General features: G+C 58.3%; 2 protein-coding genes and 1 long non-coding RNA gene across 9 annotated transcripts in view; 1 reads left to right on the top strand and 2 right to left on the bottom strand.

Annotated features, from left to right (window-relative positions):
* Window positions 1-1,138: 1,138 nt before the first annotated feature.
* LOC147576428 (uncharacterized) lies at window positions 1,139-6,283 on the bottom strand. Its single transcript, XR_015240787.1, has 2 exons — window positions 5,455-6,283; window positions 1,139-1,509 (listed from the first exon to the last, which is right to left on the bottom strand). It is a non-coding gene; the product is annotated as an uncharacterized LOC147576428 (long non-coding RNA).
* A 130-nt stretch (window positions 6,284-6,413) lies between these two features.
* LRRC10B (leucine rich repeat containing 10B) lies at window positions 6,414-8,625 on the top strand. Of its 2 annotated transcripts, none has more exons than XM_086677230.1 (2): window positions 6,414-7,910; window positions 8,213-8,625. In XM_086677230.1, exon 1 carries the CDS (start codon window positions 6,593-6,595, stop codon window positions 7,469-7,471), a length of 879 nt encoding a protein of 292 aa, XP_086533356.1. In that variant the 5' UTR covers window positions 6,414-6,592; the 3' UTR covers window positions 7,472-7,910; window positions 8,213-8,625. The 2 variants fall into 2 exon arrangements, with proteins under 2 accessions (XP_086533356.1, XP_025771450.1); XM_025915665.2 differs by having other exon boundaries at window positions 8,159-8,625.
* A 2,914-nt stretch (window positions 8,626-11,539) lies between these two features.
* The window catches only part of SYT7 (synaptotagmin 7), a 62,597-nt gene continuing 50,877 nt past the window's right edge, over window positions 11,540-23,259 (bottom strand). For all 6 annotated transcript variants that reach the window (XM_086677223.1, XM_086677225.1, XM_086677227.1 and 3 more), the window contains 5 exons: window positions 22,130-22,400; window positions 18,598-18,767; window positions 18,048-18,162; window positions 17,316-17,515; window positions 11,540-14,897 (listed from right to left, as the gene is read on the bottom strand). In XM_086677223.1, the coding sequence (XP_086533349.1) occupies window positions 14,793-14,897; window positions 17,316-17,515; window positions 18,048-18,162; window positions 18,598-18,767; window positions 22,130-22,400 (861 nt within the window). In that variant the 3' untranslated portion in view covers window positions 11,540-14,792. The remainder of the gene's footprint in view (window positions 14,898-17,315; window positions 17,516-18,047; window positions 18,163-18,597; window positions 18,768-22,129; window positions 22,401-23,259) is intronic.

Genomic DNA, 23,259 nt, shown 5'->3' with positions numbered 1-23,259 from the left:
CTCACCTCGCCCTAGCCCTGGGCTTCCTCCTCCAGATGTGAACATCGAGGTTCAGAGGTGGTGAGTGGCTCAGGCAGAAGAGAGGGCCTCACACGTGCTGGCCGTGCAGGCACAATGCCGCAGGCACCGGGCTGAGTGTGTGGCATATCAGTGGATAAGGTCCCTGTCCTCACAGAGTTTGTATCTGGTAACAGGGGAAACACTTTCCAATCAAGTAACCCGCAGCTGATTATTTAATTACAATCGGGACAAGTACTTTGAAGGAGACACGTAGGAGCTCAAGAATCTACAGGATGGAGGCTTGATGGGCTCTGGAGGGTCCTGGAAGTACTCTCCGAGCAAGGAAAGTTGGAGCTGAAACCTTCAAGATGAGGAACGTGAGCCAAGTAGAGAAGGAAGAAGAGAAACCAGCATGTGTAGAGATCCTGGGGTAGAAAGAAGCTGGCATGTGTGGGACACTGAGAGGAAGTGTGCAAGTCAGTTCGGGCTGATTCTGTAACAAACAGCCCCTAAGTCCAAATGGCTACACATATTAAAAATGCGTTTCTCAGGGCGCCCGGCTGGCTCAGTTGGCTAAGCGTCTGACTCCGGATTGCGGCTCAGGTCATGATCTCATGGTTCGTGGGTTCGAGCCCCGTGTTGGACTCGGTGCTGACAGCGCTGAGCCTGCTTGGGATTCTCTGTCTCCCTCTCTCTCTGCCCCTCCCCTACTCGTGTGCATGCCCCGTCTCTTTCTCTCTCTAAGTAAATAAACTTAAAGAAACCGTATTTCTCATTTGCCTCACAGTTTAACATGGGTCACTCATCTCCAAGTGGCGGGTTGGGGATCCGGGTCTTTCCACCTTCAATACTGCAGAAACCCAAAGAATAGAGGGTTGTGTCTGGATGTGGCGTGTATCACTTCTGCCCATTTCCACGGGCCCGGTGCTCCATCCAGGGCCCCACCCCATCGGCCTGGGAGAAGTATCGGGCTAGCTGCTCAGCGAGAAGACGAGGAAAACAGAAGTCGTGACCCTCAGCAGCCTCTGCCACAGGGAAGGGGGCCAGGCCGGGCAAGTATTTGGCGGTCATGGTCGAGACTGGCATCTGTAGTCTTAGAGCAGAAGACCCAGCTTGCCCTTGATCACGGATCCAGAAATGCATTTTTTAAAATGTTTATTTATTTATTTTTTTGAGGGGGTGGAGAGGCAGAGAGAGAGAGAGAGAGAGGGAGAGAGAGAATCCCCAGCAGGCTCTGCACTTGTTAGCACAGGGCCCGATGCGGGGCTCGAACTCACAAACTGTGAGATCATGACTTGAGCCGAAGTTGAAAGCTTAACCGACTGAGTCATCCAGGCGCCCCATAGGAATGTATTAATGCAAAGGCAGCTGCTAGCCATGACCACTGTGGCCTCTTCCTGGAGAAGAAGCTGTCATGCCCAGAACCCCTTAGGATGGTCGGGTTCCCGTCCATGGCATGGAGGTGTGGCCTTCACTCTCTTGGCCTCTTTTGCTCCAGCTCTGGTGTCCCTGGAAGGCAAAGGAGAGAACTCTCACCTTTCAACAGACCAGGCAGCTCACTCTCAGAGCTCAAGTTCCAGGGGAATGTGATCCTCAGATCATGTCTAGCCTCTAGTTTCTAGAAGGTCTGGGGAGCAGGCTGAGTTAGCCTCATGTGTTTGGCTACCCAGTGAAGGGCTCTGGTCTAATAATGGGTCAGAGACTACCTGGAATTCGCTAATAGGCAAATCCTGAGCCTAGATCACCACCCCTGCACTTGAGGACTTCTTTGCTCTGCCCTCTTGAACTTGGTTGAGGTTCCTAGGTTTGCCCTGTGGCTTCCAGGGTGCCCCTAGCTGCTCAAACACATGGAACCCTGGGGCCATGGATCAAAGTCTCCAAGTAGGGCAGTCCCGGCAGCCATTTTGCTGTTTGGAGGATGGGAGCAGTCATTTGGGCAACGCTGGGGGGTTTCTCTAATTTCCCCCAACCGAGGGAGACCATGAGACACAGCAGGAGACGCCCAGACTTTGCAATAGGATGGACTGGCTTTGCCCCTTCCCGGCTGCATAACCTTGATCAAGTTACTTCGCTGAATGCATTTCCTCAGCAGTCAAAGAAGGGGTGCTTGCCTGGCAAAAATTGCAGTGAAAGATCAATGAGATAGGCTACAGGTGCCAGTAAGTGATAACCACCATTCTCTTGTGGAACAGAACCCAGGTGAGAGGTGCATCAGTTGCACAAACTCCTTCCCTCCCCCCTCCCCACACCTTCCTTGCAGCTGCAGCCAAAGGGATCCTGTTAAAATATGTCAGATTGACGCCACTTCTCTGCCCAAAGAAACCCCCCAGTGACCTCCCATCCAGAGTCAAAGCCTTCACAAAGGCCACGGACCCAATGAGGTCCGTCCCCTCCTCACTAGCTGTCTCTGGACTCATCTGTAACCACGGTCCCCCTTGCTCCCCCTCCCCGGGCTCCCTGCTGCTCCAGAATGCCCCAGCGCACTCCTGCCCCAGGGTCTTGGCACAGCCACGCCCTCTGCCCAGCATGCATTTCCCCTTGACATCTGTCTGCCTGGTCTACTTCCTCTCCTTCCCATCTTTTCTCCAAGACCATCCGGTCAATGAGGTCTCCCTGGCCACTCTATTTAAAATGGGGCCCTCGGTCCTCCTTCTGTCTCTTTCTGGCTTTATCTCCTCCACGGCCTGACCGTGGCCTGCCACACCGTGAATGCAGCTTGTTGACTATCTCCACTTACAGGGATATAAGTTCTATGACGTCAGGGTTGTGTTGGTTTTTTTTTTTTTTTTTAATTTTTAAAAAAATGTTTATTTTTCAGAGAGAGAGGGAGCGAGCAGGGGAGGGAGACAGAGGGTCTGTCAGCTCACAGCCCGATGCAGGGCTCGATCCCACCAACTGTGAGATCATGACTTGAGTTGAAGTTGGACATGTTAACTGACTGAGCCACCCAGGTGCCCCCAAAGTCAGGGGTTTTTGTCTACAATGTTCACATTCACAGTCATCCCCAGTGCCTAGACATACACATAGGGGCTTCATGTTTGTTGAATGAATACCTGAGTGGAGGCAAGGACTCAAGTTGGGGAGGGGTGCAGACCAGAGGAGTGAGCCTGGCATGAAGGACGTCGTCATTTCCTTTTTCTCCAAATGACGGAGTTGGACCAGAGCCCAGGAGACCATGAGCCCGTGGGAATTGTGCACATCAATGGTGAGTTCCTGCCTCCACACATTTTTCTAGGGTAAGGATCACTAACTTCCTGCAGACATTTAACAGAGCTAAGCACCGTCCCTGCTCCACTGTTTCATGGTTTGGATTCAATAGGCTCAAATCCTTGCTTTCTAAGAACCCACGATACCTACACTCCGTGATCTTATTCTAGTCTCAGCAGCCATAGGGGTTCTGGCCCCAGAGAGGGGGCCTTGGCAGGGTCAGCCTGGTGGGGAAGGGGTGCCCGTGGGTGGGAACACGGGAGGGAGACTTCTGGGTTACATATACTGCTTTTCTTCTCTTTATATGAAAGAAAATAGATGTATAGCAAGTGTGACAAAATGTGAACAATTGTCAATGCTGGATACTGGGCACAGGCGTGTTTATCACAGAGAGCTTTGTACTTTTTCTGCGTTTCAAAAATTTATTTAAAAAAAACCCCCACAGATTTGGAGGTGGGCAGGGCAGTTATAGCTTGTGATTAGGCATAGAGAGGCCGTGTGTGTGTGTGTGTGTGCGTGTGCGCACGTGCACGCGTGCAGAGGGGACAGCCAGGGTCTGAGCCCCTCTCCCGCCCTCCCTGCTCCCCCTTCCCAGGTCTCAGTTTCCTGCCTTCCTGGGGAGCAAGGACAGGCTGAGAGGCCCCGTGCTGGGGGTGAAGCTAATTCATTAGTGACGCTCTCGACAAGGACTGGGCGCCTGCAGTGCCAGCGTGATTCATCAACATGATTGCCCCGCTGCCAGCCTGCGTGGGCCTGGAACGCCAGCACATTTTACCTTTACCCACTGAGAAGGGCCCGGTGGGAGGTTTAGGTACATGATCTACTCAGAGCAAGAAAAAGACTCGGAGCAAAAAGAGGGCTGGTCCCCTGTGCCCTTGAATCCAGGAAGCTCTGCCAGGCTGGGGCTGGGGTGTGGGAGCTCCTGTGACTCCTGCCCATGCTGGCAGAGCCCACGAGGGCTGCCTGGTGCTGGAGTGCCAGCTCTGAGCCATGTGCGGAGGGGTGGGGGCTGGCTGGGCTTCCTCCTCCACATCGAATGTTCCCGGGTTGGGGTGGGGGGGACTGCTCGGGGGGCGGGGGAGGGGGGAGGTGCTCAGCCTCTTCCCCTGCATCTTGGCTGGGTTCTTTTTCCTCAGCTTTCTAGCCTCTGAGGTGTCACCTGTTCCACAGAGTTCTCCCAAAGGACAAGAGAGAGAGATGGTGATAAAGGTTGGACTTATGGTGGCCTCTGGGTGGGGGGGATTGACTGAGAGAGGCACAGGGGAACTCGGAGTGATGGGAATATTACATGGGTGTTTACATTTGTCAGAACTCATCAGACTGGACACTCACCATCGACGCATTTCACTCTCCGTAAATTTTGTCTCCACTAAAAAAAAAAATGTTAAAAAGTTTGGGGCAACTGGGTGGCTCAGTCGGTTAAGCGTCTGATGCTTGATTTCGGCTCAGGTCATGATCTCACGGTTCATGAGTTCGAGCCCTGTGTCGGGCTCTGTGCTGAAAGCATGGGGCCTGCTTGGGACTCTCTGTCTCCCTCTCTCACTCTCTCTCAAAAATAAATAAACGTTTTTAAAAAGTTAAAAGTTTTCATTGAATACTTATTATGTGCCAGGCACCTGTGCACTTGTCTGCCACCGGGGAAGCTTACATTGCAGCTTACAAGTGGTTCTTATCCTTGCCTTGCATTGGCCACTGCTCTCTGGCCCTGGGCTGGCCTCCCCCACTGCTTGCAGTGGGGATGGGAACCCCGGTGGGTCGAAGGAGAGGTTGCTGCCTGGACATAGTCACTTACATAGTCCCACCAGCCAGGTTCAAGGGAAGAGTTAGAGGCTCCCTTGTGAGAAAACTCATTGCCAGAGGTTGGGATCATCGTTTCTATTTTTTTTTTTTTTTCATGTTTATTTATTTGTGAGAGAGAGACGGAGCGTGAGCAGGGGAGGGGCAGAGAGAAAGGGAGGCACAGAATCTGATGCAGGCTCCAGGCTCAAAGCTGTGAGCACAGAGCCCAAGGCAGGGTTCGAACTCACAGACCGTGAAATCATGACCTGAGGGGAAGTCGGACACTCAACCGACTGAGCCACTCAGGCGCTCAGTCATTCTTTTCTATTTATTGGTGTGATACATGATTAAGAGCACAAATCCCAGCCACTCAGGAGCGGGGTGACCTTGGGCAAGTCCCCCAGCTCAAGTCAAATTCTCAGAGCCTCAGTTTCTCTCCTTTGCAACTGGGGTATTGAGGGTACCTACCACCTCAGACGTGTTGCAAGGATTCGGTACAATGCCCTCAGTACAGCGCAGGGCACATGGCAGGCTCGCAGTAAATGGGAGCCGGTGTTTCTGCCAGGATCTGAACCGGAGGGAAGAAGGCAGGGGCGCACCGCTGTTGGTGGGAGCATGCGCAAGAGAGTTACAGAAGGAGTGGTCATCCTTGGTGGCGCTCGGAGGGGCTCACGTGTCCCAGTCCTCTGCCCACCGCAGCCACGCACAGACCTTGAACACAGCTGGAGCGATGCGGCAGGAGATTGGAGTGAGAGTACACGAGTACGCAGTACGCGAACAAGGAACCTGTTGGGCAACGAGGGCGGGGAACGGGGGCGGAGCCAAGTCCCCACAAATCCTCAGCTGTGACCCACCCCGAAAAGGGCCAGAAAGTGACACTGTTGCGAGTTACTATCCTAAAGTGACCCCAGCGGGGAGAATGGGAGCAAGCCGGCATGACCGGGCCCCTCAGTCCCTCCCCGAGAGCCACTTGGCCAGAGTCCTGGTCGCGGGCCGGGTTTCCCAGGTCCTCGGTTCCTTCTTACTTGCCGCTCTGGGTTCCACACCACCGCACGCCCAAAGGCTCGCCGGGCCGAAGGTGTAGACAGCGTCGGACGTCGGGTCTGTGTTAGCACAGCGCCAGGCTTTCGCTGCGCGGACCTCGGGTTCCCTGGGCGTGCGCCGGATTCCGGGCGGGTCTCCAGGGCCGGCGCGGGGGGCGGGCCCGGGCGCCCGGACCCCACTTAGGCGGCACCTTGGCCCCGCCCGGCCCCGCCCCCTCGCCGCCTCATTGGCAGCCGCACACGCGTCGGGGGTTGCCAGGGCGACGGGTCGCGGAGCCGCGAGGAAGCGCGAACGCGAGCCAGTCGGCCTCCGGCGGAGGGAGCGGGGGAGGCCCGAGGGCGGGCGGCGGGGCGCGGCGCGCGGCGGCGGGGGCCCCGAGCGGGCGCCTCCTCCCGGCCCGGCCCGGCCCCCCCTCCCGGCGCAGAGGCAGGCCGGGGCGGGGGGCCCCCCCGGAGCCCGCGCGGCCTCGGTCCCGTCGGGGAGGCCCGGGAGCGGCCGGGGCGGGGGCGATGCCGGGAGGCGGCGGCGGCGGCGGAGGCGGCCCCGGCCAGGGCCCGTGACCATGGGCATCGCCGAGTCCACGCCGGACGAGCTGCCGTCGGACGCGGAGGAGCAGCTGCGCAGCGGCGAGCAGCAGCTGGAGCTGAGCGGGAGGCGGCTGCGGCGGCTGCCCAGCGCCGTGTGCGCGCTGAGCCGCCTGCAGAAGCTGTACGTGAGCGGCACGGGGCTGCGCGAGCTGCCCGAGGAGATCGAGGAGCTGCGCGAGCTGCGCATCCTGGCGCTCGACTTCAACAAACTCGAGCGCTTGCCCGACGGCCTGTGTCGCCTGCCGCGCCTCACGCGCCTCTACCTGGGCGGCAACCGGCTGCTGGCGCTGCCCGCCGACTTCGCGCAGCTGCAGAGCCTGCGCTGCCTCTGGATCGAGGGCAACTTCCTGCGGCGCTTCCCGCGGCCGCTGCTGCGCCTGGTGGCGCTGCAGTCGCTGCAGATGGGCGACAACCGGCTGCGCGCGCTGCCAGCCGAGCTGCCGCGCATGACGGGCCTGCGCGGCCTCTGGCTCTACGGCAACCGCTTCGAGGAGTTCCCGCCCGCGCTGCTGCGCATGGGCCGCCTGCACATCCTCGACCTGGACCGCAACCGCCTGGGCGGCTTCCCCGACCTGCACCCGCTGCGCGCCCTGCGCGTCTTCTCCTACGACCACAACCCGGTCACTGGGCCCCCGCGCGTCGCCGACACCGTCTTCCTCGTGGGCGAGGGCGCGGTCGAGCGCATGGCGGAGCGTGACGAGCCCACGCCCCGGCCGCCGCCCCGGCGCCCAGCTCGGGCTTTTGAGGATGAGGAGGAAGAAGACCTACTCATAGGGGGCGGGAGCTCCAGGCCTCTGGGGCCCCCCGGGGGCAGCCTCCCCGCCCTGGAAGCCGCCCCAGGACTGGGCACCTGAGCCTGTGCTCTGGGTGATGGACTTCGGCCGTTCTGGGAGGAGGGGCTCCGGGAAGGACTGTGGGAACGGTGGTCCCCTACCTTGGGGAAGCGGAGGGACCGCTTTGGGCAATCTGTAGGGGACGGGCAGGCCTGGGGGCCATCTTCAAGTATTCCTGTTTGGTAAGGAGACTGCCGCCTGGCTGATCTCTGGGCAGTCCTCGGACGAAGTCCCGACTCAGTCAAGTTCCCTATGGCTCTGTCGGGTCTCTGACATCAGAGTCACTGACAGCACAGTAGAGATGCTGGCTTCCTCCTGGAACCAGGGTCACCTCTCGCTGCTGGCTGAGTCTGGATGCCCAGGCTGCCGCTCCAACCCCCTCCTCCTGGAGTTTGGATCTCCTAGACCCTACCCTTTCTGGTGCAGGAGCCGCTACCTCTGGGGTGGACCACACGCCTGTGTGAGACATAACTGCCCTGGGAGAAGGGCCTGGGCCACGGGCGGGGGCTTGGGATTGGGGCGGGGGCCCAGGACAGAAGTCCTGGAAACTGGGATGGGGGCCCTAACACCGGAGCTGCCCTTACCCCTCCGCTGGCCATCTTCTGCACATCCCTCCCTCCCCAAGCCCTCTTAAATTTGCATGGGGGAAGGGGGGCGCTTAGAGGGCAGGGTCTCCACCCCCACCTTTGATTCTGTTCTGTTCTCTAGGCATGGGCCCGGAATCTTGCTGGGAGAAGAGCGCTCTCTCTCCTTTCCCCACAGCCTGAGCCTTCCAGCTGTCAAGTTTGAAAAGAAGCCACTGTGCCTCTAGGGCCTCCTGCGCGGAAGAGAGAGGTCGTCGGCCCTGGGAGGCTGCTCCAGAACCTCTCCGACTGCCTGTACTCTCCATTCCCTTAAATGGGCACAGACAGGGTAGCTGGCACGGTGTGGGGCAGGGGACAAGCACTGTGTGCCTCCGCTCCGTCACCAGGGACAGCCTTGGGGTGAGGAGTGGGGTATCGCTCTGCAATTCCCAGGGCCAGATCTTTCCCATCCAAGCAATAATGGGAGGAGGGGGCCAGGGTCAGGGACACTCAGGGACACTGTCAGGGGCAGTGGCCCCATGTGGTAGTGTTTTCTTTAGGAAGAAAAAAAAAACTGGCTGTAAACATAAATTATATTTCTTGGAGAAAGAATGTGCGTTTCCCACATGCCTGTTTATTTATAAGCCCTGGGAGGGAGCACCGGGTCCCATCGCTGTGGGGAACCTGGGCTCCCTCCGGCACTGCCCTCTTGTCCATGTGCCCCAGCTCTGCGTCAGATTGGCTCTGGCCGACAGTTGTGTCCTGTCTGGGGAACAAGTGCTTGTCCTCGGTTACAAATAGCTCTGGCTGCTCAAGGCTGGTCTCTTGTCTCGCTCTAACTTACTCTGCCTGCCAGGCACCGTTCTCTGCCCTCTCCAGCTTAATTCTTAGGTTCCTGACTTTCAATATAATTTGAATCTCCCTCAAGCTGGGCTGACCTTTCATCTCCCGCTGGTACTAACCCCCGCCCCCGCCCCGCCGTGGTTCTATTCTTTTCTCTCCCTCGCTCCATTTTCCTTTTTCTCAGTCTCCCCCTCTGTATCATTTTTTTTTTTTTTTTTTTTTTTACTCAGTCACGGTATTTCTTTCTCCCCTCATTGTTCAGGGGGAAAAAGAAGATTTAGAGAAAAAAAGATCCTAAAACCTCAAGCCTAGAGGCTCATCTCCCGTGAGAAGCCAGGTCACCATCACCATGGCAACGGGGCTGATGTCATACAAGGCCCAAAGGTCAGGTCCGGCCCAGCAGCTCTGTTGGTCACTGGACTGGGCCCGGGTTAGGAGGCGGCTTGGGGTGAAAGAGAAGGGTCTTGAAAGGCCGGGGGTGGGGAGTGGGCCATGTCTACAGTGCCCCACGTGGTCCGAGGCGGTCAGCGGCGGGTGGGCCTTGGGGGAGCATGGCAGGGAAGCTGTGCAGGAGTTGTCCGTGTATCAGGGAGACGGGGATAAGAGCAAGAAGGCAGGCAGTGGGGACACTAACGACAAAGGAGCAGAGGCAGTGGCAGGGCTAGGAACAGGCCCAGCCAGGGAAGGGACTTGTTCATCCGTGAGTTTCAGGCCTCCTACCCCAGGGCTCAATCCACGCCACGGGAGATCCCCTCTGTCCTCGGCTGATGGTCAAGGTCTCGGTGTGGAATGGGTGGGACGTGCTCTTGCTCTCTCCCAGAGCCTCCCCACGGCCAGACCTGGTCGGCAGAGCAGCAAAGGGTGGGGTGTGTGTGCACGTGAACCCTCTTCTTAACTTTGCTACAGTCATGCCCTGCTTCCCACCCATCCTCAGGGGCTCAGGAAAGCAGAACACGGTGTTTGGGAACAGGGAACCCTGCCCAGGAGCCCCTCCCTGCTTCCAATGCCACCACATTGGCTTGTTCAGCCACCTGTTCCAAAGTTTCCTTAAGACACCCGGCACTCTTATTCTGAGGATGGACATTTATTAGCACACCTGGGTGCACCACACAGAACATGTATTCAGACAGGGATCTCTGCCCGGGGTGGGGGGGCTTACAATCTAAACAAAACGCAACACACACACACACATACACACACACACGCAGGACACAGACACAGGGACCGGGGCATCTTCAAGGGACACGGATGGTCAGGGGAGCCACAGGCTGGGGCATACAGCATGTTCAAGCGTTGTCCTTCCGTTGTCTTTGGTGGGGGAGGGAGAGGAGAGGAGGACGTGGCCCAGGATGGCCTTCCAGAAAGCCGTAGCATCCAGGAGGGACTTGCATGAGGAAGAGAACACCAGAGGACAGTGGTCCCAGGCCCAGGGAGGGAGGGGCAAGTTTCTTGGTGAAGGCATGGATGAAGAGAGAGCCAACAGAGTGAAGGCAGGAGAAGGCAAAAAGTCCAGGAGGAGCCCCCTGATCCCAGGGCGAGAGGCTGTCCCGTCTGCCAGGCTGAGCTGTCCCTGCTTCCCGGCCCAGCTTTCCAGAGCCATTGTTCCAGAGAGATCCTGAACAGAAGTTCTGGCAAGGGGTGCTCTTGAGGCTACTTACCTGACCCTAGGGCTCCCTCTAATCTCTGGGACAGAGATCAGAAGCCAAAAGGAAAAAAAAAAAAACCCACCTTTTAATGGGACACTTAAGCCAGGTTGTAAGAAATCGACGGGGCGGAAGGGGAGAAGGTGGGCAGCTTCAGGTGGGGGTACTCAGTGCCACGAAAGGAAGCAGCTAGCCGCCCACCCCAGGTGCTGGGGAGCAGGGGCACGACGGCCAGCAGGTGGACACATGGTAACAGGTGCACTTGCCCCTTTTGTGTCTGCGACACATGTAGCACCTTCCTTCTAAAGTACCCTGAGAGCTGCCAGGCCTCAGCTTCCCCCAGGCTGTGTGTGGGGAGGGGAGGGGAGGGGTGGGGATGGTTATTGCTTTTTTTGTGAACTAAAGACCCTGGCCTTGGGGAAGGAAATAACTTGCCTGGGACCACAGTGACTGGAGAAAGAAGACACTGGGGCCCAGTGTCCTCAGACCGGGACTGGCCATGGCCTCTTTTGAGTGGGAGAGACTTTTCTAATCCTAAAGGATTAAACCAGAAAAGGATGGAGAGAAGACAGATCCAGCCAACTCAGACCTGGATCCCTTTCCTTGTCCCAGCGAGGACCGGGAAGGGGACACTCGTCTGAAACCACAATGGCCCAGCCGGCATCAGGGGACAGTAGGGAAGGTGGAGGGCCCCGCTTCGGATTGTCTGACCTGCCTTGGAGGGTGGTGATGGTCCCCTGGGGACTGAGGGAGGCCGGGTGCTCTAGAGGACCTCAGGGAGACTCTACTCCCGACAAGCCTTGCTTCAGGCCTGATTGGGAAATATGGCTGCTCTCCTGCTTGCTGGGCAGCTGGTGGGTTCAGATTCTAGATCCGAGGACGAGCTGGAAGCTCAGGGAGGACCTCATCACCAGTGAAGCCAAATCCCGAAGGTGACAAGGGGAGACTCAGTCCCAGGCTCCCCATCCCCCTCACCCCGCTGCCTCTTCCCCTGGGAGGTGAGGTAGGGCTGGGACCCATGGAGGAAAGAGCCGAGGCCCTACTTTGTCACGATCCTTTATTAATCAGAACGGGCCCTGCCACAAAAAGCAGGGCCCATTCCCACAAAAATATGATTTTGTAAAGAGGAAATCTTGCTGGCTTAGAGGGTGCGTGTGGTGGAAAATGTTTTGTATGGTTCTTTTTTCCTTTTTTTTCTTCAGTTTTTCTTCATTTTCTCTTCACTGCAATTTTTTTTTTTTTTTGTGATAGTGGGTTTTGTCTTTTTTTTTTTTTTTTTTTTAAATAAAACACTTGCACTCAAGGACTCAAACACAATACAAACAGCGGCCACCAACCCCACCCCTGGGGTCCCAGCCGGGCTGGGGGCTCTGCCCCCCCCCCCTTGGCTTTTATTGTGGCTGTTTTCCTTGTCCCTTCCCTGGCGTCTGGCGCCAGTGGGCAGGTGCGGGGTCCTGTGGCAGGTGGAATTTGTACAGCAGTTACATAGGGAGATGGTCACAAGAAAGGATACCTGAACAAGATAACAACCAAATCTAGGGTGCCCAAAAAGACGGCAGATGACGCTCATGAAGGGACCTGGGACACAGTGGAGAAGAGATAGATGGGCCCAGGCCAGCCTCGGCTATCCCTGGAGACTCTGCAGGGGGAGGGGCAGGGGGGCCTCGCTCTCAGGCTACAGTAATAATACTTTGCTCCCGGGTAGCACCTTCACAGTCCTCCTGCCTCAACCCCCAGGTCAGGTGACGGCGGCCTCACAACCTCCCCTATGAGGTAGGTGAAGTATTATGACCATCATTTTACAGATGGGGAAACTGAGGCCCCGGGAGTGTGGGTGATCTGCCCAAGGTCCTGGGATGGTGGCAGGGCTCCAGTGCCCTCCACCCATCCTCAAGTTCCCCCATTCCCTGTTCTCCTATAGGCCTAGCCCACCCCGTCCTCACCCCATACCACCCGCCTCCTCCCGTGCCAGCCCACCGGCCCCTGGGCCCACCACTTGCCACCCCTCCCCCGCCTCTGGGCTGCGTGTCTTGGGGGTAGGGGAAACCCAGGTGGGTCGGATTGGGAACAGACTCCGCCCAAAGATGCTTTCTGCATGTGATTGGTCCATGGGTGGGGCTGGGGAAAAAAGGGATGCAGTTGCCCCGCCCACTCATTGCAGGTTGGTTCAATCCCTGAAGGCTCCAACAGGCCAGGGGCCATGGGCGGGGGCTGGCACCGAGAGGTGGAGGGGCACGGGATCTGAGGGAGGGGTGGAGGATGACAGACCCCTCGCCTCTCAAGGCTTTCCACAGCACCCTCGGATCACGTCCACACAGCCCTCGGAGTTGCTGCCCTCCCAGCGGGGGGGCTGGTCCTCAGCCCGCCCAAAAAGGACCCTGCAGTTGGGGCCGGCCCTCATTCTAAGCAAAGCTACAACACAGAAAAATTGGGATTTACAAGAAATGTGGGTGACTATTTGCTTCACATAAGTACTCCTCAATCTACAAAATGATTCACTTACTCTGTGTGATATTCCTCCAGATCCTAGTGGGAGGGGAATGGGGCCAGGGTGTGAGATTCAGTGTAATACATGTGGGCAGCTCAAGGGGAAGCCTACTGAAGGAAAATGGTTCCCCAATTCCCATGCTTTTGCCGTGCTCCGCAGGTGGGGACCCTAACCTTATCCAGAGTCTCCCCTGGGGTCAGGCCCAGCTCAGGGGAGCGGGGGGGGGGGGGGGGGGGGGGGGCAGGGGAGAGGGGGTGTAGAACTGTGGTCCCAGATAGCAGCCACAGATGTGGTGTCCGGGCGCCACCTGGTGGCGTGTGTCAGAAATGTCAGGCCCAGGCTCGCGGACCCCTGGACTTGAGACAGTCACCAGCTGCCTTGTATCAGTATCAGGACCCTCGTGGGGATGAGCAGGCTGAGGCAGGGATCATCTCGGAATCCTCTGTCTCCAAGGGGAAGCCAGTTTTAGTCTCTGCAGCCGCTGAGGCAGAGAAACCACAGCTTGTGTGGGGCAACCTCAGAACCTGCAGCATCCTGGACTTTTCCTGGTTTCCTGCCTGACCTGAGGGGCAGAAGCGGCTGCTGGGGAAAGAAGGTGGGGCCAGAGACTCCTGACTGCGAATGGAAGGGAGGGTCTGTGAACATGGGGGAGGGGGAGGATGCAGAGGTTCCAACAGCGTGGGGGGGGGGGGGCACCGGGGTAGAGATAGGGAAGGAGAAGGAAACTGGGAAGCATGGAGAATATTGCCAGCTTTGGCTGGGATATGAGATCCCGGAAGGCTGAGGGTGTCTGCATGATGGTGCTGGAGAAGAGAGCTATTGGGGGGGCTTGGGCCCTGAGAAGGAAGGGAGGTGAGTCCTGGTGGAATGTGATGCATACAGTAGGTGCCTAAAAGGTGTGTAATGATGTGCAAGAGATGAAATAGCTAGGCAGGGAGCTACTGGAGAACACTGAGCAGAGAGGGGGTCGGGGTGGAGGCGGCAGGAGACAGCCACGTTCTCAGCCCGGCTCCACTGTCTGCCCCTCTCCCCCCCCCCCCCACCTTTCCCCAGTCCCCCCTTCACCTGCCTCTCCTAGCCCACCCCCTGGCTCTGTGCGTAGACCTCTCTCAGCCTCCTGCCCTGCCTCACTTTATGAAACCCTGCCCTCTCTGCACTGCCGGCCCCGGGGGCGGGGACAGGGTAAGAGTGCCCCCACCCCTGTACACACACACACACACACACACACGCACGCACACAGTGGACACGACGCAAGGACACAGGCTGCGGCTCCAGGACCCCGGAGCGGGCTATATACTATCCTTGGCATTCAGGGCCCAGTCGGCACCTGAAACTGCCCGGGGAACGGGCCTTTCCCGGCCAGGCCGGGGCCAAACGCCCCGGCCTCCCCTCTCCTGGGCCCGCATCGGGAGCTGGGGAGGAGGCAGCTTCTCTCCACTCCAGGCACTGCCTTAAAGAAAACGGGGGACCGTGCCCACCTGGCGGGCCTCTGGAGGGATCTGCCCGTCCGCCTGTCTGGCCTTCGCACTCTCCCTCACTTCTTTAGTATCAGCAAGTCAGGAAGGAAAGGGGCAAAGCAGGAAAATGGCTCCCAGAGCCCCTCCCCCAGAGCTGGACAAGTGGAGGATGAGGCTGGTACTTCCTAGAAACGGGGCCCAACTGACTCCTGGGACCCCTCCATGGCCAAGCCCTCGGGGTCCTCCCCTCACCTATGGCGGGGGGGCCAGGCCGGGCATTGTGCATAAAGTGGTGAGGGCATGATGGGGACCCGGGCCCTCGGCCCCCCGGGCCTCCCTTGGCCCCACTTAGGCCTTCAGCTGGTGCCACTGGGCCACCGGCTGCCGGGGACGGGCAATCATGTCTTTCCAGTGCTTCACCTCCCCGGGCCCGCTCTTCCAGGACAGGTAGATCTGGGGAGAAACGGAAGAGCACGGTCTCAGTGACACTCTCGGAGGAGGCATCGGCCCCTGCCCCCACCGGGGCTGACACTCCATCTCCTCAATGACACCCCGAGATCATGATCTTGGGGACCAAGGGACCTCCGCCCACAGAGACAACCTCCCCTCAGAGGCTTCCTCCGGCCTCCTCCCCGCCAGCAATGACCTACTTTCCTAGTGGCACTTCCCTCCGGGAGCCTGGGCATGCCTGGCCCTTCCCAGTTAAGACTCCTGACCTGCTTTGCATTGGGGGGATGGGGGTCGAAGGTGGGGGTGGAGACGGTCTGTTCCCACGCCCTTCCCTGCCCTACCTGTTGGCTGCTGTCAATCTCTCCTGCCTTACGAGTCCTCCTACCTCCTCACCACTTACTGCACACTGAGCCCCGGGTTCGGGGCTTTCTACACACAGATCATCCTATCCTTACCGGTGCGGCAGGTATAGGATCCCCATTTTACAGATGGAGAAACAAAGGCGTGGAGAGTTAAGAAACTCACCCACAGTCACGGGATTTGTAAGTGGTGCGGAGGAATTTAAATCTAGGTCCTTCTGGCTCCGCACTATCAGCCCAATCCTGCAGCCTTCTGCGTTAGGGGCGGCCTCGTGGGGCCGTGCACGTGGTCCTCCAGCTGACCCCGGCCTTGTGACTGGTGGCCGGTTAGAAGCATAGGGCTCCCTGAGCTACCCAATCCTCCTTCACCTTGGTTCGGTCGACAGAAGATAGGATGGTCTCAAAAGCAGCTATGATTGGTATCTAAAGGACACCCAACTCGAAAAGGCTAAGCTTCAGAAAAGCTTAGAAGTAGATGTGGCCATGTGGCCCTTGGCCCCAGCTGGTCAAGGAGGGGGCTTAGCAGGCCTCAGGCCTGCTCGGAACACACGGTCCTGCTGGGGTATGGGTGACGCCACCCTGAGAAACTGTCCCACCTGTGACCACAGGCCGGCCAGTCACGCTCCCTGCGCCATACTAGGTGGGGGGCAGGACTCAGGTATCCTCTTGGAGGCCCCCTGCTTCCCTTAGCCCCAGGAGCTAAGTTCTTCAACCCCATCTGTCTGAGGCTTGCCTCCACCTTGGCCCCCTTCCCTGCGGGGGCCCAGGCCATCCTTTCCCATTTACCCCCATTTACCCCTGGGTCGCGCCAGGGGTAAGACCACGTGATCCATAGTCTCTCCTCACGGGCTTCTGGCATCTGTCCTTCACCTGGCCTGCCCTGATCACTGGCTTCCTGCACTGCTCCTGGTCAAAGCTCCGCGCCCAGATGCACAAACATGCCCTTAGTAGGAATGTTTCAAAAATAACTTTTATTATAATGGCAGCTAACACATACCTTCTAAGCACTGTACTAGGGGTTTCGCCTGTGAGGTTAGGACTGTCTTACTCTCATCGTGAGAGGAGGAGATGGGGCGCATGGCTGTCGAGAGGGGGGCTGGGCCCAGGAGGTCTGATTCCCAAGCCCAACCTCTCAACACTAAAACCATAAATGAACACAGGGACAGACATTTCAAAGTAGAGAAACAGAAGGGTTTGTGTCACAGAATCACATCCTGGAAAAACTGAAGGCCTGGCATGGATTTTTTGGTTAGTAGATGATGAGAAGAGGTCACTTTCTACAAGGAGGATACCCACATATCTCAGGCAATTCTCACACCATTGGGTGAAGTGCTATAGGGTTGGTACTATTAGCTCCATTTTACAAATGAGGACACTTCGGGCGCCTGGGTGGCTCAGTCCTGTTGAGCGTCTGACTCTTGGTTTTAGCTCAGGTCATGATCTCATGTTTTTTTTGAGTTCGAGCCCCACATCGGGCACTGCTCTGGCAGCCCGGAGTCCTCTCCCCCCCTCTCTCTCTCGCTCTCTGTCTGCTCCTCCCCCACTTGCACTGTCTCTGTCTCTCTCCAAATAAATCAATAAACTTTTTTTTAAAAATGAGGACACCGCAGGTAAAGAGAGACAAGTGACTCGCCCAAGGTCACACAGCTTTTAGTAGCAGATGAGGTGGCAACTGAAGCCAGGTATTTGGAGTCTCGCTGCAGCTCTTGACATTGGCCTGCATAGCTTGCCCTCTGAAGATGGGACCTGGGTGACATTGCTCGAAGGTCCTTACCTTGCCCGAGGCTCCTGTCCAGCAAATCCTCTTTTGGGGATCCAGGGTGCTTCTTTCTCCCACTTCCTCCTTTCCCTGCCCTCCCAGTGGTCTGTCCTGAGCTGATGAACCCACAGTAGGACACTTAAGGGAGATTTTGTCCTAGCCTCTCATTTTCAGATGAAATGGAGGCCCAGAGAGGGGAAGAGACTGGCCCTTCTCTCTCCTGCTGCTCAGCCCTGAGCTCACCTACTACCCCTGCTCCTTCTTGTGAGGACAGGTGTGTTACCCCTCCCACGAGGCCCCTACCTTGCCAATAACGTCATTGCGGCTAAGCTTGTCCTTGTCCATGACAGTGATGATGATGGTTGTCTCCCTCAGTTTCTCAGTGGGGATATCAAAGGCAAAAGACTCATTGAAGATGGGGTTCAGGTTCCTCTTCATCGTCACTGTCTTCTTCTTCTCTACCCGCTTGTCCTTGTACATCAGCCACACCTTCACGTAGGGGTCTGGCAGATGGGTAGGAGAAAGGTCAGATGGGCAGTGTGGGGGGGCCCCCCAGGGTCCCCCTCCTTCTCCAAGTGTGGAAACTGGGGCAGGAGGGGCTGTAAGCTTTCCACAGGAGGTGAGGAAAGCCCTAAGCAACAAGGAGAGGGATCTGGGGACCAGCGGATGGGTGAACTGGAAGGGACCCCAGCCATCACCCAGGGCCCTATTGTGAACACAAAGGAGGAAACCCAACCCCACAGAGGCCGAGCCCCACAGTAGTGTCCGAGCTGAGGCTGGAGCCCAGGTCTCCCACCACAGTGCTCCTCTTCTCTCTGATTCTGGTAAGGGGAGAGTCCAAGATGATGCTGACCCCAGGGGTGCTCCAGAGGGGGCCACCTAGGGCTCTAGGGTAGAGGAGTTGAGACCAGAGGTGGGGTAGGACGGTCAGGGGTGAGTGCCACGGCTCAGACCCTGCTTTCCACATCCAGCATGACCCTCACGTCCCCACAACTCCCCAGTCCATCCACCCTCTATGATGAGAGGCCCCAGCACCTGATGTGCCCCCGATGTCCATGGCTTTGAGGTTCCGGGCTTTGATGATGTTCACGATGATGGAGTTGGCAGAGGGGTTGTAGCAGAGAGACAAGAGCAGCTCCCCTCGGCTCCCCTGGGAGGGATAAGGTGGGGGGGGTGAGCCTGGGCTTTGGAGAGGGTTGTCCCCCAGCCTTGCCTCAGCTCCTCTGCGAGGGAGAACAGGAGGGCTTGGGGACTAGGGGAGAGGGGACAGTTAGAGAACTCTGGCTGGCTGGGGTGCTTACCCACCCCCATCTGTCACCTCTGTCACACCTGGTGTCCCTTCATCTAGCAGTTCTGGGCGCCGCCCCCCCCACCCCCATGAGCCCCCACTCCCTGAGCAGAGTCCAGGTTCTTTGTCACAGCTCAGGCAATTCTCCCCAGTGCGGTGCACCAGCTCTGAGACCGCTGCCCTGCGCACTGGCTGCACCTCCCCCACCGCCCACCTGACATGCCAGGGGACCAGGACCAGATCTGCCAGCCCTGACCTGCCAGCCCCCAAGCCAGGGACCCACAAGTGGGGCCTTACACTCCCATCGCTGCATGGCTTCAGATCCTTCCAGAAGGTCTGCATCTGGGTCAGGTCCACCTTGTTGAGAGGGATGGACACCTCTCCAATGGGGTCATTGCGGCTAAAGCGGTCGTAGTCCAGGACCTGGAGGTAGAGGACCCTCTGCACCACCTTCTCGTAGGGAAAACCTGGGGGACAGACAGCCTGGGTGAAGAGTGAGACAGAGGGGCCACACAGGGCCTGGGCAGGGTGATGCTCCAGGGCAGGGAGGCCCCGGGAGGAAGAGGGCCGGCCCCGTGCGGTCCCGCTGCCGCCCCACTGAGGCACAGCAGGCAGCAGCCGAATTCAGAGACCTTCCCGCAGCATTAGCAAGAACTGTCCCCGTCACATCTGTCTCTCTTGACAGTTCTCCAAGGTGGATGGCATCTCGTACGTTTCACAGAAGAGGAGACTGAGCCGCGGATGGCTTAAATTACTTGTCCCAAGTCTCCCAGCTGATAGAGAGCAGAACGGGGACCACTGACCCACTCGTTTGTCACATGGCTGTCTTGGTGGCCGGGCAGCGGCCCCTTTCTCTCTGGGAAGCCCTGCCACTGCCGATCATCCCGAGACAAGCCTGGGCAGGTGGCCCTGTCGGAGGTGGCCACGGCCACCAGAAGCCAAGCCCCAGGAGGACTCGAGGTGGAGGAAGCGGCAAAGACACAGAGACAGGAGTGGATGCTTGTCCTAGGACTCGCGCTTGCCCCCTGCTTCCTTCCAGGGCATCGGCCTGTCCTTCACTGTTCCTCAACAGATCCTGCGGCTGTCCCCTTCTCCTCCCTCATCCCAGCCGCTGGCACATTTTGCCTAGAGAGCCGCGAGAGTTTCCAAACCGCCCTCCCCACTTGCACGCCTTCTCCTACTGTCCATTGTCAACACAGCAGAGCGATCCCTTAAAAATAGAAATCACATCATGACACTCTCTCGCTTAAAGCCTTTCAGTGGCTCCCAGGGCACTTAGAGTAAAAGCTGCGTGCCCTGCCTTGGCTTCAAGTCCTTCTGTACAGCCTGGCCCGCTGACCTCTCTCTGCCCCTCTTGTGAGTACTCTTGGCCAGCGATGGGCTCTCACCGCACCAGCCTCCTTCTCAGCTTTTCAGCACCGGCTTCTCCTGCCTGGTGGCGCCTCCATGACCCACCCTGGCCTTTCCTCTTCCTGAACAGGTCACCGCTTTCCTTCCTGACATCCCAGACGGGGTCGGATCCCCTGCTCTACGTTCTAGCAATTTCTTTTCACGTCACACACCCCGGGGCTGTCACAGAGATATATCTGTTTCCTTGAGTCTGACTCCCACTAGGCGAGGATTTCCAGGAAGGCATCGCTGCCCTCAACCACTGGATCCCAGCATCTAACGCTGTTTCTGGCACATAGTAGGCACTCGATAAGTATTTGTTTAAGTGGATCAATAATTGGAAGAATGAATTAATGCCAGCGAAGTGGCCTGACCGAGCTGCTGGAGTGTGCCGGGGTGCAGCGGGAGATAAGACCAGAGGGAGAGCCAGGGGAGGGAGCCTGAGTGGGATGGAAAGGGATGGTAAGAGGCTTTGGGGAAGGGCTGAAGCCAGAGTCATTGGACCGGGGAGGCTTGGTCAGAGGAGGGGCCGGCCTGGGAGGCGCAGGGGGTCTAGGTCAGCCTGGAGGCCTGAGGTGGTGAGGGCCTGAACTAGGGTGTGAGCAGGAAGGAGAGAGGACACTTAACACCTCAGCCCGACTGGTGGAGAAGATGAAGGGAAAGAAAGAGCTCTGGAGGATTCTGGCGTGTTCGGCCAGACGCTAGAAGCAGAAATGCCTCTGAGAGGAGCGGTGTGCTGGAAGGGGAAATCCTATGTTCCCCAAATCCCCAGCCTCTGAATTTCTTCAGGGCTTCCTCCTCAGACCGAAGGGGGCTCTGTCTTGCTCATCTGGGAGCCCCCCTCTGCACTCCCCCCCGCCAGGGACCTGCCCAGGGGAACTTTGGCATCTATCCAGGTGAAATGCATGAGGACAAGTGTTCTAGAAACGGTGGCGGCTCCAGGAGGTCGCCGCACCAGAGTCAGCCTCTTCAACAGCAGAGGAGGAAGACTCTTATTGGGCAAACTCCTATTCATCCATCAAAACCCATCCTGAATGGCCCCCACTCTGGGAAATGTCTTCCAACACTACCAAGGGGAGCTCGCAGTGGGTTCCTACAGCATCTGCCCTGCAGCGTATGCCTTCATTATCTACAAGTCTGTGTCTTCCATTAGATCAGGAACGCCTTGAGGGCCAATGGTGCCTTGCCCTTTTCTGCACCCCCCAGCGCCGAGAACAGCGCCCAGCCCATCGCTGAGTCTAGATAAATGTTGCAGAAGAGACCAGTGGGTCGAAGATATGCTCATAAACCTCGCCCCGTCAGCTGGCTACACGCGCCTGCAGAGCGGAGCCTCTCCCCGGCCCCCACACCGTACTGGGGAGGAGAAGGGTCCGGAAACACACAAGCACCCACTAGCTCACCCTCAACGATTTATCTGAGGCGAGCTGGCTGCCACCTTGCGGAACGGGTGGGGCGTCCAATGGCTGGGACACCAGGCAGGGAAGATTCCTCGGGGCACACGCTGAAAATTCCAGAGCGCCAAGGCACCTGGCAGTTGGAGTTGTAGGGACCTATTCTCACTGGTTGAGCCATGTCAGGAAAGGGCAATGGCTTCTCAAAGTGGAGTCCAGGCACCAAAAAAGGGCTGGGACGGAAATCACTTCCTGATCTCGCACCCAGCTTCCTGGTTACCTCGCATCCTCAGAGATAAGAGATAAAGACGGCCTTCAGAGAGAGTCTGCAGGAGAGACATTTGTCTCCGTGCTCTCTAGGAGCCAGGGGCATGGCTCAGAGCTGTTGTTCCCCTGTATCTGGATGCGGTGGGGGCGGGAGGAAGTACAGGGGAAGGGCTCGGAGAAGGGGAGCGGACAGAGTGTATTTAACAAACTGCGCTCATGGGTTCTCTGGATATCGTGCCTGCCTTCGCAATTCACTGATTTGTCTCCAACCCTCACTGGGATTATCTCTGCCTTAGAGACGAAGAAACCACGACACAGAGACGTTCAGGAACGTGCCCCCGGTCACACGGCTAGGAAGTGGCGGAGCTGGGTTTCGAACAGACAGCCGGGGGGGGGGGGGGGGGGGGGCACAGCTCGTGCTCTCAACCGCTAACCTATGACTGCTCCCGGTGCTCCGCCTCTGGGTCCTGTGGACGCCTCCCTGCCTGCCTGCCCTCCTCACTCAGGATGAGCCCCGTGTCTGAGCTGAAAGCCCAGGAGGTGGTCTAGTTCGGTTCGGGCCTCTGGCCGTGGTGCGGCTCCCACGGGCCCTGTAACCTGATCCCAGCTAGACGCGAAATTAGGCAGGTTCCCTGGGCTCAAACACGTGCCTGCGTGGGCGGGTGCACGCAGGTGTGGATGCGCGCGTGGGTGCCCCCGTCTGTACCCGTGCAGCTGAGCGGGGCCGTGGTGGAGGGGAAGAGGGGACTCTGGGTGGGGGTGGGGTGCGGCCCCAGCCTCACCTTCAAAGAGGAAGGTCTCATTCCAGTGGGGGTTCAGGTTCTTCCGCTTCACCTTGGTCTCCAGCTTGTGCTTCTTGTCCGGCAGCAGGTAGATCTTGACAAAGGGGTCGCTGGTGCCGCTGAAGTCCTTGGCTGGCAGCTCCTGGGCCTTCATGATCTTCACAGTGAGTGTGGACTCCTGGAAGTTGTAGCCGACACTGAACTGGATCCGGCCCAGGTTCTCCCGGCTGCAGCCCTCGTGCGCCTCGTCCTCCTCGGAGCCTGGGGACAGCTGGGGGTGGGGGAGGGGCCGGCGGGGTTAGGAAGTCTCCCTGTGCCTGAGGCCACGGCCCCGCTGCCAAGAGCTGGCTCTCCCTCTGGGCACAACGTGGGGCTGGTGGTGATCTACCTCACGTTCACATCTGGGCCAGGACGCTCCGGTCCCGCAGGAGGGGGGGGCAGAGCCGGGACAGCCCCCGTCCCCCGGAACCCCAGAGCAGTGCGCACCCCACCCCCTGGCTTCCCCTGGAAGCCCTGGGTCCCCCGAGCGTCCCCTTCCTGCCTTCCGCCCTTCCACAGCTCTGCGGGGCCCACAGAACAGATCAGGGAGACCGCTCCCGTCTCAAAAGAGTTGGCCAAGCTATTTCTTTGGAAGGTGACTCCCTGGGGTTCTGAGAGTGATGTGATTTACACAATGAGAGAGGCGAGTTGTCAGGAGCCACGTCTAATCTGTGTAAGGCATAAATTCATGTAGAGATGCTAAAAATACAGGTTCCCAGGCCCCGTCCCCAGAGAGCCCGATTTGATGGGGCTGGCGAGGGCCCGGGCAGCAGAATTGTTTTAAAAGCTCCTCAGCTGTCTGTACCGCACCCCCGGGGGCTGAGGGCCACTGGAAGGAAGGGCTCCACCTGCATTCGGTCCCACTCTGGGGGTGGGGCCCGCAACAGACATACACGTGGAGGGTGGCGTGGGTGTCCCCTTCCCACGCTGATGTTGAAAACCTAGGAAGTAATTTGGGGGAGGGTCTCCCAGCCAAGTCTTCTTGGCTGTGGCTGCTCACCGGGAATACGTGGGGAGGTTTCCCAGCTCCCCGGGTCTCACTCCAGACCCAGGGGTCCAAGGGGCCCAGGCATCCCTCTCTCTGAAAGCTC

Source organism: Puma concolor, chromosome D1 (genome assembly GCF_028749965.1).
Source record: "Puma concolor isolate L17-30 chromosome D1, mPumCon1.1.hap2, whole genome shotgun sequence".
Classification (NCBI taxonomy): domain Eukaryota; kingdom Metazoa; phylum Chordata; class Mammalia; order Carnivora; family Felidae; genus Puma; species Puma concolor.
Note: the sequence above shows the minus strand (reverse complement) of the source record. Positions and strands in the feature narration are given on the sequence as shown.